A 15,574-nucleotide genomic window follows, 5' to 3' on the forward strand; every position below is an offset into this window, starting at 1 on the left:
TTCATGTGGAAGTTTTTTTGATGCCTGGCGTGCTGTTGGCGTGTGCACTGACCGTCCTCACTGGGCAGATGCTCGGTCTCTCCGTCTCCCTCCTCTGTGATTGGTTCACTGCACACAAGCAGAAAAACAGAAAGTAGGTGGTCACACTCAATTCCTCTACTGGTTGAGACGCAAACCAGAACTGCAATGCCACAGTCCTAACTTGTGACAATGTGCTTACGTCACACGCAAGACTTAGAATTAGAAAGAATGATTTAGTGATTTCTCCATTTTGGCACAACACACATAGTTGAGAGGCTGTAGGCTTGAGTTCAGTTTAAGTGAGTAACAAGCATATTTGTATTTACACAAAGCATGTGAGCGCCACCAGTATGCCTTTTAGCTTCACCGTGAAATCCTGTTTTAAGATGATGAACTATGAAAAAGGGACAGAGAGGAATGCTGCTTTATACAGTTGGAACTGTTCTATCCAGTGCCTCTAACTTTAAAATAAAATAACAAAACTGTAACCTGGGAGGCAGATACCAATCTCTGGATGTTATTTACACGGGTCACATGTAGTCTTTTTTGTTGGTGAAAGGATTAAAAAATGTGAATGAGAGCAGCTGCTTTGAAAATGTAGCCATTATAAAACAGTTTGTATGAACAAAGACAACAGGAGAGGATTAAACGGATGATATGCAATGAGATAATCCATACGTACATTTTTTTTGCTAATTATTCACTTACAGTGGTCAGTCCATTTACCATATGACACTAAAGAGTTATTTTTTTAAATGAGTTTACAACATGTTTGATCAAATGAAATACTAAAATACTTAAATCGATCAAGCCTGAACTGGATTATTTTACACTACCAGAAATTATATAGTAATAAAGAGCATAATATATGAACTAATTAAACGTGAGAGAAATATTCTATGCTGGACACATCCTTCAAAACAGTTAATGATGTGTAAAACGTAGTCTTCTTGTAAAAATCAAACAAGAAAATTGGGGATTTTTGTCTGTTTTAAAATGCAGAGCGACGACCCATCGTAGGTTTGCATTCATATTGTCACTCGGGGCTCACCAGTACTCCTGCTCCAGTGTCATGTGCTTCTCGTAGACCGGACCTGGCAGTTCTGATTGGCCGGGGAAGATGCTGTCATGCTGAAGGATCATGGTTTTAACAAGATCATTGACCTGTGGTTGCCTAGCAACGGCGTCGTCAGATTCCATCCCCCTCAGCAGGCTCGGACCAAAGCAAACAGCCAAGTTGTAGGGCTGCATCATGTTCTCGTCGCTGTACTGAGACACGCTGTGACCAAAAAAAAAAGAAAAAGCAAACCCAAGCACAGTGACCAGTAGTTTCAAAACACCAGTGGATATTAGTAAGAGGAGAACATCAAACACTCGGTTTCAGCTTACTGGTTGAGGAAAGCGAAAAGGTATCGCATCACGATGAGGAGAGGCCGTGGGAAAGTAGAAAAAACGACTCTAATCTGGGCAGCTTTCTCGGTCTCATCTTCGATTTCTGGGCAACACGGGGAGGAATCAGATGAGAAACATGTTGAGAAAACATTATGTGTTATTAAGTTACAGCTTCACTGAGAGCCAGAAACCCCAGAAAATGTGACTTAAATTAATGACTATCTGTGTGAGATGGTCACTTAAAAAAATCTAAGTAATATTCAGCTCAAGAACAAAGTTTTTGCATCACAACTGTACGGGTTTTGAAAGCAGGTATCTGTGAATGCAAGCTGTTGCATGGTTTTAAAACAGGTACCACCAAAACAAAGACACAGAGGTCACATAAAGGCATCTTACGGACACATTCCAGCAGCGGAGAGTAGCTTTCGTAGGGGAACAGAGGAGGCTCAAGCCCCCTGAAGTACAGTTTCAGCACGCCGGCCACAGAGTCCAGGTCACACTCACTGTCTGACAGAGGATCCTCCCCTGCAGGAAATTAGAAGAAGTGCATGGGGAAAAAAAGATAGCTCTTTATGACAAGAAAGCCTAAACAATTCTAAAAACCAGCTTTTTACGATGTGACCGAGGCCCGGCTACACGTATGGGCTTTGAAAGCTACACATGCAGCCAAGTCTTTATAAAATCAAATGTCTCTGCCACATCATTTGAAAAAATAATATTGTAGACAGGGGGATCGGTTTCACAAAAGTTTCATCCATATGAACCCGCACAAATACATGACTGTGTGTTGTTTTAGACATACCACACCCATAGAGGGCAGTGTAGCGCAAAGCTAAAACCTACGTCAGCCAATCAGTTTGCTTCAAAACACGACTTCCTATTAGAAATTAAACATGGCCCCATGGGGATCATTTATGTGGACAGATGCATTTGTTGAACTACATTTAAATATTGCATTAGAATACAAAGCTAATAAAACACAAGACTATGTTAATTAGGAATCATGTCAAAGCAAGTACATGGCTATATTGGCGTATTATTTGTCACAGACTGTAATCAGAGACCCTAAATCTGTTTTCTCATGTGCACACGGCAACACAAATATGGAGTTTTCTCAAATCTAAACTCAAGTCTGAGGGTTTTTTTTTAAATAAATAAATGTTTTTACTGATATTAAACAGACTTTCTGTGTTGATGAAAGACCAACCCACATAAAAATGTATTCATTTTCCTAGATATCAGGCTATGCGTGGACTAGGCCTAAAATTAATATAGGGTGCTGGTAAAAGAATTTATAGCCCTTATGCTTTTCCACATTTTTTCACTTTGCAATAATAAATTGAAATTTTTCAATTGGGATTTTTTGCAAAGTAGAACATAATTGTGGAGCAATAAGAGTACATGGTTACATTTGAAGGGCAACAACATTAAACATACAGCCAAAGCTACAATGAGGTAGTTTAGGTAAAAGTAGATTCACGTGTTAGACTTATTCAAAGACCAGAGCTAAATATATTGGGAGTTAATTTAGTGGCAATACTTAAAAATTGCTTTTCAGAGACATTATGGGGCGACTGTGGCTCTTTGGTAGAGTAGTCGTCTTGCAATCGGAAGGTTGTAGGTTCGATTCCAGCTTCCTCCTGCCACATGTTGATGTGCCTCTGGGCAAGGCACTTAACCCCAAATTGCCTACCGATCTGTGTATCGGTGTATAAATGTGTGCGTGTTTGTGAGTGTGACTGGGTGAATGTGACTCTAGTGTAAAGCGCTTTGAGTGGTCAAAAATGACTGGAAAAGCGCTATATAAGTTCAGTCCATTTACCATTTACCATTGTCCATCCACTCTTGATGGGCTTGAGTTATTAAGCAACGAAGAACAGGCACAAAAAGTCAGTCTAAGAGTGTTTTCACACCTGACAGTCCTGTAGACTCAGTTTGATTGGGGACCAAAGTTGCAACATTTGTCACATGCATTTTCAGCTGGTGTGGTTCACTTTCACACTGCATTGTGTCAAACAAAAAAAGCTCTTTGAAAACTTGGTCTCCTCCTCGTCTGTGGTGGTGCTCCACCAAAAACCACTGTAGCAAACCACACAAATACTTCTAATAAAGGCACTGCGCACAACTTCCTTCTATACAAAATGTAAAACAAAAATGATTGTAGCGGTAGTAGGATTTCTCTTTTCTCTGGTAAAAGATTACGAGTCATTTCTCCTGCTAGTGCTAGACTAGACCTATCTGTTTTGGCTGTATTTACCCAGAATGCTCTGCACTATAGTCCACGTCCTACTTTTGGAGTAATCTCTGGTCCGCTTGCATCCTCATATGCATTCGAACTTCACCAGCGTTCCCTTCACCCCAAACCAAACCTAGGTCTTTAGGCTGACCAGAGTTTGCTTTTTTTGGTCTGCATCACAATTCGATTACACTTTTACACCTCCCCCATTGAAGAAACTTTCTGTGAATGCTCCCTTAATTTACAATTCAGGCTAAATGAATGCAAAAGGTTCACAATTATGTGCTTCTTTATGTTTGGTCTCTCACACTAAATTTCAATAAAATACCCGTTTGTGGTTGCTGTTTGACAAAAAGTGAAAAAGTTCCATGTGTATAAATAATTTTGCAAGGTTCTATGTCAATGCAAGAAGAAGTCCCAGCCTGGGGTCTTTCTGGGTGGAGTTTACATGTTCTGCCTGTACATGTAGGTTCTCTCAGGGTTCCCTGACTTCCTTCCACGGTCCAAAAGCATGACCGTTAGTGTAACCGGTCTCTCTAAATTACCCTTCGGTGTAAGTGTGTGCACAGATGTTTACTGTGTGTCTCTTTGTTGTCCTGTGGTGGACTGGATGGATCACTTACCTCTCTCAAATGCATCTCTGATGAGGTTCACCTCCCTCTGGGAGCCAGGGACTCTGAAAATTCCTTCATGGTGGAGGCCTGCAACACACGCCCTGACATCAAAGTCCATCTTCACTGAAGCTAAAGGTCTGAACAGACATGTACCCAAGCTAAGAGCAGTTCCACCTACTCATGACCCCCATCATCCAAAGCTCTTTCTCTCCCTCTCTGTCTGCTTGCTATATCAGAAAAACTGACTCACCATGAAGGTTTATGAAACGAATGCAGCTCTCAACCACCACAGGAATCTGCTGCCCAGAGCTCTGGAGAAGAAAGACAGGCATGCAGATGGAGAGTGAAGATACAGTCAAACATAGAGGAGAAAGAAATGTTAAAATGTGAAACAAAATTGAAGCAAAAAAAGCAAAGAAACAGGAAGAAGTTGAAGCAGAAGGCTAATATAATGCTACTCTTATCTAATAGCATTTTTCAGCCTGTAACCCCCAAAGCAACAGTTTCAGAGACTGGCCACTCCCTAAAAATACATAAGATTACTGATATTGGCTTAAAGGGGCATATAGTGCCATTTTATAGCACAATCAAGTATAACTATGTTAACTCCAGTTGCTAAAAAATGCTATATAGATGAAATATGACTTAAAAGAAATTTTACTTTCTGATTTAATGGCTTGAAATTGGGCCACTGTGTCTTTAAAAACTCCTGCTCTTTCTGAATCTCTGCCTTCAGAAAGTCATCACAACATGGCTCCAGGATTAACCAGCGCTGCATTGAGAAGTAACTTGTATAATGAGCTCAGCTGATGCCCAGTTCCAGCAGGAACTAATTGCTGCCGGCTAGTCTGAAGGAGCTGAGTGGGGGAGTCTGTGAGGTTGAAGCTTGTTAGCTTGTGAACTGCAGCTCAGAGGAGGAGCTGTGTCTTGAAGGCAGCGCTAGGTCTAAGTGGGCGTTTTGCACAGTTCAATGGTTGCCATGGAGATGAAAGCATTTCCCAAATATGCAGGAAAGAATCAAAGCAACACTCTAGTAATTTTACGTCTTTCTTCTGGTAATAATATGCCTTTATTCTACTAATATTATGACTTTAGTGTCATAATATGATGTTTTTATAATTGTAATTACCCACCAAAAAAGACAATCTCTTAGCCTGCCCCTAATATTCAGTCACAGTTCAAAACTTTCTAGTCATAAGGAGTTCTTGAGTGAGTCGACCGTTTCAGACATTTTCTGTGCCTTCCTACACCACCGTCAATTTCGGCTTAAAACTTTCCCTGTAGGATTTCAACTCCAAAACTGGCCCACAGAAGCGACACACCGGACACGGCTGTGGCTGTGTACCTGGGTCCGAGACATTCTCCTTCTTCTTCTGCACCATGCCAACAGCAAAGCAGGGACACAGAAAAAAATGCAGAGATTAGAAAAGAGAGAGAGAGAGAGAGAGAGAGAGAGAGAGAGAGAAAACGAGAATACGGAAAGTAAAGATTTAAAGGCAGTGGGAAGAGGCACACACATACACAAACACGCACACACACACTTGATAGAGTAGTCGAGAGGAGGAAGCAAAGAGGGCAGCGTTTCAAATCCTTTTCATAAGCGAAGGGGTGGCGGGGGGGTTTGTGGGGGAAGATAAGAGGAGTTTGGATTGAAAGGAGAGAAAGGCAGCAATAAGCTGGAGCATGACGACACACATGACGGCAGCGTGCATGTCCACCTTCCGTTCTTCAGCACTGGGATTTTCTCTGTGATTTTATTTTGGAGGTCTGAGCAGCAGTGCAGCAAACTGAAAAAAAGGGGGGGGGGGCAGTAAAGCGTGTGTGTGCTGCCGTCGGAGTGTGTTACCTCTATGTAGGAGAGTATGTCTGTGGTGAAGAGTGTGTGGCAGAATTGGGAAACTGGCCTGGACTTCCGAACCCGGACTGACCGAGTAGTACATTGCATTCTGGGAAATATAACAAATGAAATGCTGGTAATCAAGACGTAATGATGTCTGACAGATCTGTGCAAACGTTTTTAAAACACCACTCATTTATTTACTTCGTCCTTCCAATTAACTTTCTTGAAATTTTTAGCAATGTGGCATGCATCCACAGTTTTTCCAGTGTTTCTGAAAGTCTTTCCTACATTTAAATAATTGGAAGTAAAATATAATGAAAAAATTGAGAATAAATAAATACTTATGCATTGTAATGTCATGTTGTTGTTTTTTTAACATAATGATGATCAATTGGTTTAAATTTGCTCCATGTCTTTCCTCTGCCCCTCCCCTCGACTTCTCAGCTGTCCTCTCTCAGGCACACTTTTTTTTTTTTTTAACATGCGCATGGAGCCCATTTACCTGGAGGGGTCGCTGTCCACGGCTTCTGCTGGAAGGAAGATACAGAAGAAGTGTGAAACGGGGAAGACTAACAAGCGTAGCAGTAAAACAATGCAATAGGAATGCTAGTAAAGTGCCTTAACAATTACAATCTCACTCTCAATGTACATTTTATTTACACTTTGTCACATTAATGACCACAAAGGTCAATAATATGAGTGAAATTTTATGGAAAAAGGTCAAATCTGGTTGAGAAGCAAGTATAAAGTGGAAGGAACGTCACACATGATGTTATTTCTAGACATAACTATTTTAAAAATAAAACCAAAAGTATGTCCAGTTCCTATTGAATCAATGCTTTTTGTTGAATCACTATTTGATGCAATTACAGCTGTAATGTTTCTATTTGTAGAAATGGAAACATTTATGCCCTCCTCTTTGTAAAATAACTCTATAATAGTCCGATTTTATGGAAAATGTTGGAATTTGACTGAGACTTAAAATGAAAAAAAAAGGAATATTCAGTGACATATCGAGATATACGTTCATATATTTTACAAATAATTCAGTAAGCAGTGGTGGACTCAAACGTTTCATCAATGTCAAGCCGTTTCCAAGAGAGAGTGCAGCTTAGTCATGTACTGACACAGTAAAAATAACTTTAAAACAGGATGAAACACCATGAGAGGAAAGATTAGTCATGATCTTTTGTTTCACATAAATTTTCCACAGAACTGTGTAAAAACCATTAGTGTTCGGCTAGTTCCTCATTTCTGCCCATCGTGCTCTGTCAGCCTGAAGGGCCTTGTGAAAGCAGACAGATTCTTGGTAATGCGTTTCTACAATTCTCCGCGCTGATTATTAGCAATGTTGGGTTTAAGCTGCTTCTAATACGCTGTATAAGTATATGAAGAGCACCTTTCTGTATGGCATCTTGTAGAAGATCGTGTTTGGCTTGAAGTTTGGAGGCCAGAGAGCTGCTGTTGAGGAATTCTTTTACTTTCTAAATGAATAATAAAAAAACAGAGATATCAACAACTAGCTCACTCAAAAAAGGATTTTCTCATTGGGAAAATAGTTCAATATTCTTTATTTAGTGAACTGTGTCCAACTCACTGTTAAGTAGTAAGTCTCTGTCTCCTGCTGATTGGCTCGACGCTTGGCGAGGGAGAGTTTCGCCGTGGTTGTGATTCCTCCGGGCGGCTCGTGTGATAGGCTGGCGGACACGTCGGGGGAGGGGTTGCACTCGCTGTCACACATGGAGTCCAGCAGGGCAGCAAGCGTGGCTTTAAGCGTTTTACTGATCTGAAAAGACGGGAGGAGTGATCGCGTTGTGTTTTCCGTGTTTCCATCGAGCAATTCTTGATCCAAAAACACAAATTGCCTGCAGTCATGCTACTCATAACGCAAAAAACACTGACCTCCTCTGTTTCCAAGGTGACGGCGGCGAGTCGAGACTGAAGCTGCTGGAACCTGGTTTCGAGCTCATACCTCACCTGGCTCTCCGCACTCACCTCGCACACCTAAAAAGTTACAAAAATATAATGTGACCCAAAAAATAAGGTTTGTTTGGTTTGTTTTTTTTTAGAGGAATTCTTTAGATCTATTTCCAGCCATCATTGGGCGAGAAGTTCTCAGTTTACAGGGCAAAACAGGAAAGAACAACCTTAGCACACAAAAACACACTAATACCTCTGAGGACAGTTAAAAGTCAAATTTAGGACTGAAGGACCATCAAGCACCTCCACAGACTTCTATATATTTCTAAATTACTTTATATAATAACGTTAACGCTTCACAATAATGTGAAGCATAAACAGAAAACTATGTTGTGCCTTTGTATTCATCGTCCCCCCTCCCGGATAGTTTATGCTTAATTTATTGTTGAGTAGATAAAAAGAAATCCCATTTGCAATTTTAGATTTTAAAAAAATATTTTTTTTTAGATCTGCAAGTACTTTCGAGCTGATGATTTTGGCCCACGTGATAAAGGTTTGGACACCCCTGGTTTAGATCAAAGCATTGTTATGTATTCAAAAGGTCCAGTCAAATTCCAGACCTAAATCTAATTGTGAATTAGACTTGAAAATTGATGTTTATAGGTACTCTCTATCACAACTGGAGCTATGCTGGAAAGAACTCAGCAAAATCTGCAGTCTGATGATGTGCAAAGTTCTAGAGACGCACCCATAAAAGACTTCTTCGAAGATTTGAGTCAGTTTAATTCAAAAACACACCACACTTTTAAGATTTTCATCCGTAAAAATGTTGAAACTCATGAATCGTTTTACTTCCCTTTCCCAACTATGCTTTTACACCGAAGCTTGTGGCTCAAATGCAACTAAAAGTGAAAACCCTCAAGAGGGTTGAAATACTTTTAGCTCATGTTGGACAACCAGGATGTTTCATCTTGGCACTGGACGCCATAGCAGCAAAGAGTCACAGTACCTGGTCACCCTCGTGTGGGTGATAGTTGAATCTGAACGGAAGGCAGAAGGCGGAATCATGTTGCTGTAGCAACCCATCCCTGTCTCCACTCTGGTCCAGGGATGTCACAGCAGTTTCCAGCTGCTTCAGTCCCGTCTCCTCCGTCTTCTGAATGCGCCACCTGCTGGCCAGGTAGCACTTCATCACTCTCTCAATGGACAGATGGAAACCAAGGTCACAGCACTGCCAGGAGAACCAAGCAAAGAGAAAATGATGTAGATCTTGTGAAAGGTTTGTGAGAAATCTTTGTATGAACTGTTACTGCTTTCTAAGATCCAAAAAAAAAAACTATTCCAAAAACTAAATTGGTAGAGCTTCTGATTTACAAATAATCAACATAAATGATCACAAACCTAACCCTTCATCATAATAAGAACATAACTGCACTTAAAAGCAAACAAACTTCTGAGTAGTTTTATAAATCCCCAGTAATGTTTCTTACGTCAATGAGAGTGCTGACATCCTGCAGATAGTATTTGTTCATGGCTGCATTAGCTGCAGCTAGGTTCAACAGGTAGTCATTCCGTGCCTTTGTACACTTCAGCTGGGTCTCCTGCATTTTTCCATGTCTCTGTTCACACAAATACATGAAAAATTACATTAAAAAAAACAACTCAGGAAACTCGCTTTTAAAACTCAGCAGAAATTTCCATTTGCAGATGTTGAAAACACCTGAACTCATTTAGCTCAAAGAGGAAAAGGAAGCGGTTTCCGCTGCAGAAACCTCACTTCAAGACTTCCTGTGGTTTTGTTCACTGTTTCTGTTTCAACAGACGTTCACGTTCACCTTCTCCATCAACCGTTCCATCTTCTTGACGGAGCTCCGCCTCTGCCCTGCCAGTTGGCCGGGGCCGAGCTCGGCCGACTTCCCAGTGTGCCTTTCTTCCAGACGCTCGGCTTCCTTCAGTTTTCCCTCAGCTATCAGGCAGTCTGTGTGGTACTGGTTGTAGGTCTTTAGAGCCTTCATTGGAATGCAGAACAACAAAACGTGTCGTGAGCAAAATCAAAAGTCTTGTCCTCTTAACGTGCCAGATTTTTAACTCCGCCTGCACACGCCATCTAATAACTGGTGTTACATACCGTCTGCAGTTCGGTGGTGACCTTTAGCAGCTCGTCCTGCATCTGGATTCCCACCTCTTTGCTCTGCAACGTGCACAAGTGTAGATCGTTAGCGAAAAATGTGAAAAGTGTATGTGTAAATATTAAGATATACACATTTATAGTGGCCAGTTAGGTTTTTATTTTTGTGGTCTTGTCTGTCATTTTATCAATGCATGGCTGATAAAATGACAGCCATGTCATTTTGTTTCCCACAACAGCATTTCTGTTGTGGGAAACAGAAATGCAGTTTAAAAGATTGATAAGAGTGTAGTATTTAGTGTTACTAAGAATGTAAGACTAAATACTAAGTGTTACATTCTTAGTATTTATTCCGGTTATAAATGGTGTCTATACACAATACAGAGCGTGACTCTGTGGGTTCTATTTTCACCGTTCAAAATGATTTTTTCAACACCCTTTTGCCAGTCAGCTAAAACAGTGACTTTGGTGGGCTTTTTTTAGTCTTCCCAAGTGTGTAAGTTTTGACTTGTGTAAACTAAGACTAAAATAAGACGTCACATCTGTTTTCTGCTGTTACTAATGAAACAAAACAGAAGTTGCAACTGGCAGCTACAGCATAATATAAGTGAAAAACATATTGTATTCACCTAAAATATGGATTCAGTTATAACTTGTGTCTAGCAATTTACCTCAAGAAAAACTTTACAGCTAGGCTACATGTACTGTAAATAAAGACAACAATAGTATTTCCCGAACAAGAAACGCTCGTAAAAAAGTACAGAGAAACAGTTACAGAAAACAACAGAAATAAAAAATACCTCAGTGGGAGCTAAATCTCCCATTGTGTACGTACAAGCTAGCATTAGCACCGCAGCACTGCTAGCGGCTACAGTAAGGGAGCAGTTTAGAAGTGCTTTCTTTACTCTTTATGAGGTGCTGCTCTAGCAACTGATATTATTAGCCACCATGATAAGTTCCTTTAACAATGAGTCAAGAGGTATTAATGTTCAGTAGGAGAGTATCAAGGTCTTTACAAAACTAATGTAGCAAAGCTCCTAACAGATGAATATGGGCACATGCATCCAGACGAGCTAATGATGTCAGAAAGAAGAGCAGCGTCTTTGAAAAGGAATTTGGTGTCTGAGTCCATGAGTGTTTTTTTCTGACACATTATGTCAGTTAATAATTTAAGAAATATCTGCCACAGCAGCTGCCGGACACTGGCAATGTGGAAGCACAAATATAGAAAATATGCATGTCTAAATTAGTTTCTTTGCATCAGCAACATTTAAGATAGCTCAGTTGAACTGATATAATGTCTAATGTGGTCAGGCTGCTAAACAGTTTTAGGGCACTTATTGTACATATTAAAGGGACAATTTCAATGGCAAAGAAACAACCGGGTTTCTACTGCAGAGAAAAGGGAAGGCTACTTATTTATCCGAGCATATTCCTCTTGCCCAATTCTACTTGTGGCTAGGACATTTTCTCATAAATAATACAATGACTTATGCTCCAGAGCACAGCAGTATATTTATGTCCTCTGCAGAACTGAATGCAGGGTTTAAAAACTAAAATTGTGTCTTTAATTACTCATCTAGTCAAAGTTGGGAGCAGAAGTTCCAACATCTAGACTATGATATATAGATATCGTATAGAAATGCAGTTTCTGTTTCCCACAAACATAAAATATACTGTATGTAGTAATTAACAAACAACATTCTTGCTACATTTTGTTTCCACTTTACCTTCAGATTCATAACCTCAAGTTATGGATGTAATCTAAAGGCACTTTCACACCAGAAAGACAACAGACAGTGAGAGTACACGGACAATGTGGGAGTACTGAAAGGTTTTCAGATCTCATGTACTACATGTCTATAAATTATATGTTTACCATGTGAAACAACCTGCCCTCTCTCTCCTTGGTTAACTAGATAGTACATCTGTTTTTTTCTAATAAAAACGTTTTTCGAACCTTTGCTATGACATTTACAAAGGAAGAACAGATAAGGAGAAGCCCAATGAGTCACCTCAGCTTTGTCTGAGGATCAGATCTCCTTCAAAGCCACGTCTGTGTGTGAAAGAGCAGAGTGGAGCTCAGAACTGACACACTAGATGATTAAAAACTATTTAATCTATCACCTTACTGTTTTATAAAGAAGGAGGAACACCTTTCTGTTGGTTAACAGCCAGATAGATGTGGCTCCAGATAAGAACATATGTTCTGAGCCAACTTTACCGAAGAGTCATTTCAAAACAACATGGATCACAGCTAGCATTAGCCAGCTACATTAACCAACGTCTAAGAATTTGCCAGAACAATAAGAGAGAGGATTATTACATTTGTACTTCCTTCATATTTAAATGTTTATGAGAACATTATTATGCCTGTGAAAAATTTAGTAAAGCCCAGATAATGTCATTGCTTTGTAAGTTTCTGATCAGTTATTTCGCAATGTTTCATTTAAACTTATGCAATGCTAAAGTTTGCATTGACAGGCTGAAAGACTACCCAGAGAAGAAGAAGTAATTAATCCAAAACTAATTTAAAAACAAAACAAAACAAAAAAAACGGGTTAATGATAATGATATTCTGAAGGGAGATCTGTCCTTTGGTCTGATGAAACTTGAAGTGTTTGGATCTAATGGCATTTGTGACACGTTGGGGGAAAAGTAGGAAATACGTGAGCCTTTCAACCTCAGAGCAAAGTCATAAAATAAAGTAATTATTTCAATTTGAACCTAATTAATAGTGATAATCATATTCTCTGTAACTCAAAATGAATTCACTTAAATTTTAGAACTTTGAAGTCTTGTATACAAAAGAATTTAAAAAGAATTATATTTATTAATATAACTGAAAAGAGACTGACCTATGGAAGGATAAGATTACAGTTGTTGTTTTGCAAAGACATCAAATTGCTTTGAGGTATTTTCTTTTACCTTACTTGGGTTTGGTTTACTTTGATGTTTTCTTTAAATCATGAAAAGTAAAGAATACATTTTCAAAGAAGTATGTTTCTTTTGAGAAAAATAATTGAGGCATTGTGTGATCTTTCTAAAAGGAGTCAGTATTGTATTGTTGTTTTTAAGGTTGTGCACCATGGTTTTTTTTGGATCATTTGCAATAAGATCTCAGAGTTTAGAAGCTGAACGGCTTCCACTTGGGGTTGGTCCAAAATTAAAAAAAAGCTCTCAGCTGCTATGAAACAACTCTTGAAATCTAATTAACATTCAGCTCAAATTTCAAAGTGCAAAAAGGTTCAGAGAACCTCATTGACAAGCAGTAATTTCAAACAGCGTCCTGAGCACTTTATAAACGAATGAGGCTGCTGATCTCACTATTGGACTAAATGAACAAAGGTTAACAAAGAAGCTCTTGGAGCTCTGCTGTTCCGTAAAGTCAGAGTTGCGTATGCAACAGCGGACGTTGCTTTCACCTTTTTGTGCAGGCGGTGTGCGTCCTCAGCACTGTGTGTCAGGCTCAATGTGAGCGTGTTGAAGCAGGTGTCCCCCAGCGCCGCGTGCTCCCGGCTCTCCAGACGGGTCTGAGTCAGCAGAACGGACCAGACCTGACACACAGACTGACCCCACTGCTCCTTCCTGCGGACGGATGGACAATGACATGATCACTGCCCCGTCCTTTAAATGGACGCCTGTTTGACAACACGAAACAGGCGCCCTGGGTTGCTCTCCGGAGACCAGACAGCAAGCTCATCCCTTACTTTTTAGTCTTGTGAGTGAACCTCTCGGTTAGTTTGTCGAGGGCTCTTGCATATTCAGTCTCGATGTCGCCTCGGCGCCTGAGAAACTCAGACAGGTCTGAGAGCTGCTGCTGCTTCACCTCCACCTGGGAGTCCAAAATCTTTATCTGGTCTGTCAGTTGGACCCGCAAGTCTGGTAAGTCAGAGAGACAGAGAGAAAGACAGAATAAATACATATTAATAATGACCCTGGAAGCATGCAGACACGTGAAACACCGTGAACAGAGATAGGATACTATTTTCAAACAAGAGGTGTCATTAATCTTTCCATTAAACTAAAAATATAAACATGCTTAATCATATTTACAGTGTGTTAGGTTGTAATATACATTCTTTACTGATAAAAGATACACACCAGCTGCTTTTCAATTACAAATGTGTGCAAATCGTTATTCTGCTAATGTCGGAAATACACAATTTTGCAATTAACTAAGAGATTAAATTAAATCACACGTGAATAAGCTTGTTCATGTGACAATTAATTAAAAGTCATGCCAGTGAAGAATGTAAACGGTTACATGAGATATAGTCATAATTCAGTCATGGCACTAGTCTTCATCATATATCAGCCAATCAGAGGAGACATCGGCGTTTATTCGGGCTTTTGTGCGACAAGCCCCGCCCGCTTGGGAGAGACTACATATGCAGGGGAAATTGTAGTCATTTCCACCAGTAGTAACATCCGGCTGTCCATCACGTGATTTGTGTGACGTAAAAAAGCTGCTTCAATACGGCTGAAAAACTACCTCATCCTAACGCAAAAGTTTTTTATCGAAAAACGTGGGTCTTTTTTTAATATTTGGTGTGTTTCCATTAAACAATATTATTTTTGTAATTTCAATTTGTGCAATTTTATGTTTAATGGTAACACAGCTACTCTATGCCCTGTTAAACAGTCTGTTAATAAGTTTAGATTGCAATTACTTTTTCACATCTGGCCAAGTTGGTTTCAGTAGCTTTTCTCCCTTAATAAATGAAATCCTCTTTTTAAAACTACATTTTGTACACAGGTTATCTTTGACAATAAAATTTGTTTTCTAGCTAAGAAATCCATAAGGGGGCAGAGTACGCTTAAGTTGAACTGCATTTTTCACCATGGCATTAATTTTGACTGATTTTACCAAATTCTTAACATTCAATGTATCTGAGAAAAAAAGAAATCTTGATTGGGACAAAACAATGGTGACCAATTAAAGGGCAAAATTAGTTAGGCAGACTTGACAAGCATTTAGCGGAGTATCTATTTTAAAGTTGACTGTCACACAGTTGAATAGTACAACAAGTTCCCATTTCTTTATTTATATCTATGAAAAATGCATCTCTCCAGTTTCAAGTCAGGCCTTTGCTCAGCTTTTAATTTTTTTATTTCTCAGAAACAGTCTGCTACAGTTGATTATTTTTAAAACCCTCCCCATGCTTCTCTGTCTGCCACAAGTCAAGTCTTCACAGATTTGCACATCATGAGGAGATCTATCAAACATTGATGTGCAAGAAAAGGACTAAAAAGAAGTAAGTATCAAGAGGAAGACACTAAAAGACTGTCAAAAACGGAGGAATATGTTGCTGGGCAGTATTCAAAATGACGTGGGAAACGCTACTTCCTTAGAAGCAAATCTGAGCGAAGCTACAAAAGCACAAGGATTTTGTTCAGAACCTTAATATGTAGTGCAGTTA

At 39.7% G+C, this 15,574-nt stretch overlaps 1 protein-coding gene and 1 long non-coding RNA gene across 6 annotated transcripts in view; one reads left to right on the forward strand and one right to left on the reverse strand.

Moving 5' to 3' along the window:
* LOC116720590 (uncharacterized) overlaps positions 1-15,574 on the forward strand; it is a 957,300-nt gene that overhangs the window by 791,229 nt on the left and 150,497 nt on the right. The window lies entirely within an intron of this gene.
* The window catches only part of arhgap4b (Rho GTPase activating protein 4b), a 37,276-nt gene that overhangs the window by 6,758 nt on the left and 14,944 nt on the right, over positions 1-15,574 (reverse strand). For 2 of the 5 annotated variants that reach the window (XM_032563566.1, XM_032563530.1), the window contains exons 3-19: positions 13,862-14,033; positions 13,577-13,739; positions 10,152-10,214; positions 9,859-10,032; positions 9,514-9,642; positions 9,033-9,254; positions 8,006-8,107; positions 7,701-7,889; positions 7,503-7,587; positions 6,606-6,633; positions 6,110-6,209; positions 4,514-4,574; positions 4,273-4,350; positions 1,810-1,938; positions 1,411-1,516; positions 1,073-1,300; positions 53-108 (exon numbers count right to left, since the gene is read on the reverse strand). In XM_032563566.1, coding sequence (XP_032419457.1) covers positions 53-108; positions 1,073-1,300; positions 1,411-1,516; positions 1,810-1,938; positions 4,273-4,350; positions 4,514-4,574; positions 6,110-6,209; positions 6,606-6,633; positions 7,503-7,587; positions 7,701-7,889; positions 8,006-8,107; positions 9,033-9,254; positions 9,514-9,642; positions 9,859-10,032; positions 10,152-10,214; positions 13,577-13,739; positions 13,862-14,033 — 2,085 coding nt within the window. Of the gene's footprint in view, positions 1-52; positions 109-1,072; positions 1,301-1,410; positions 1,517-1,809; positions 1,939-4,272; positions 4,351-4,513; positions 4,575-5,608; positions 5,637-6,109; positions 6,210-6,605; positions 6,634-7,502; positions 7,588-7,700; positions 7,890-8,005; positions 8,108-9,032; positions 9,255-9,513; positions 9,643-9,858; positions 10,033-10,151; positions 10,215-13,576; positions 13,740-13,861; positions 14,034-15,574 lie in introns of all 5 variants that reach the window. The other 3 variants (XM_032563556.1, XM_032563539.1, XM_032563547.1) reach the window with 3 other exon arrangements.

Source organism: Xiphophorus hellerii, chromosome 1 (genome assembly GCF_003331165.1).
Source record: "Xiphophorus hellerii strain 12219 chromosome 1, Xiphophorus_hellerii-4.1, whole genome shotgun sequence".
Lineage (NCBI taxonomy): Eukaryota > Metazoa > Chordata > Actinopteri > Cyprinodontiformes > Poeciliidae > Xiphophorus > Xiphophorus hellerii.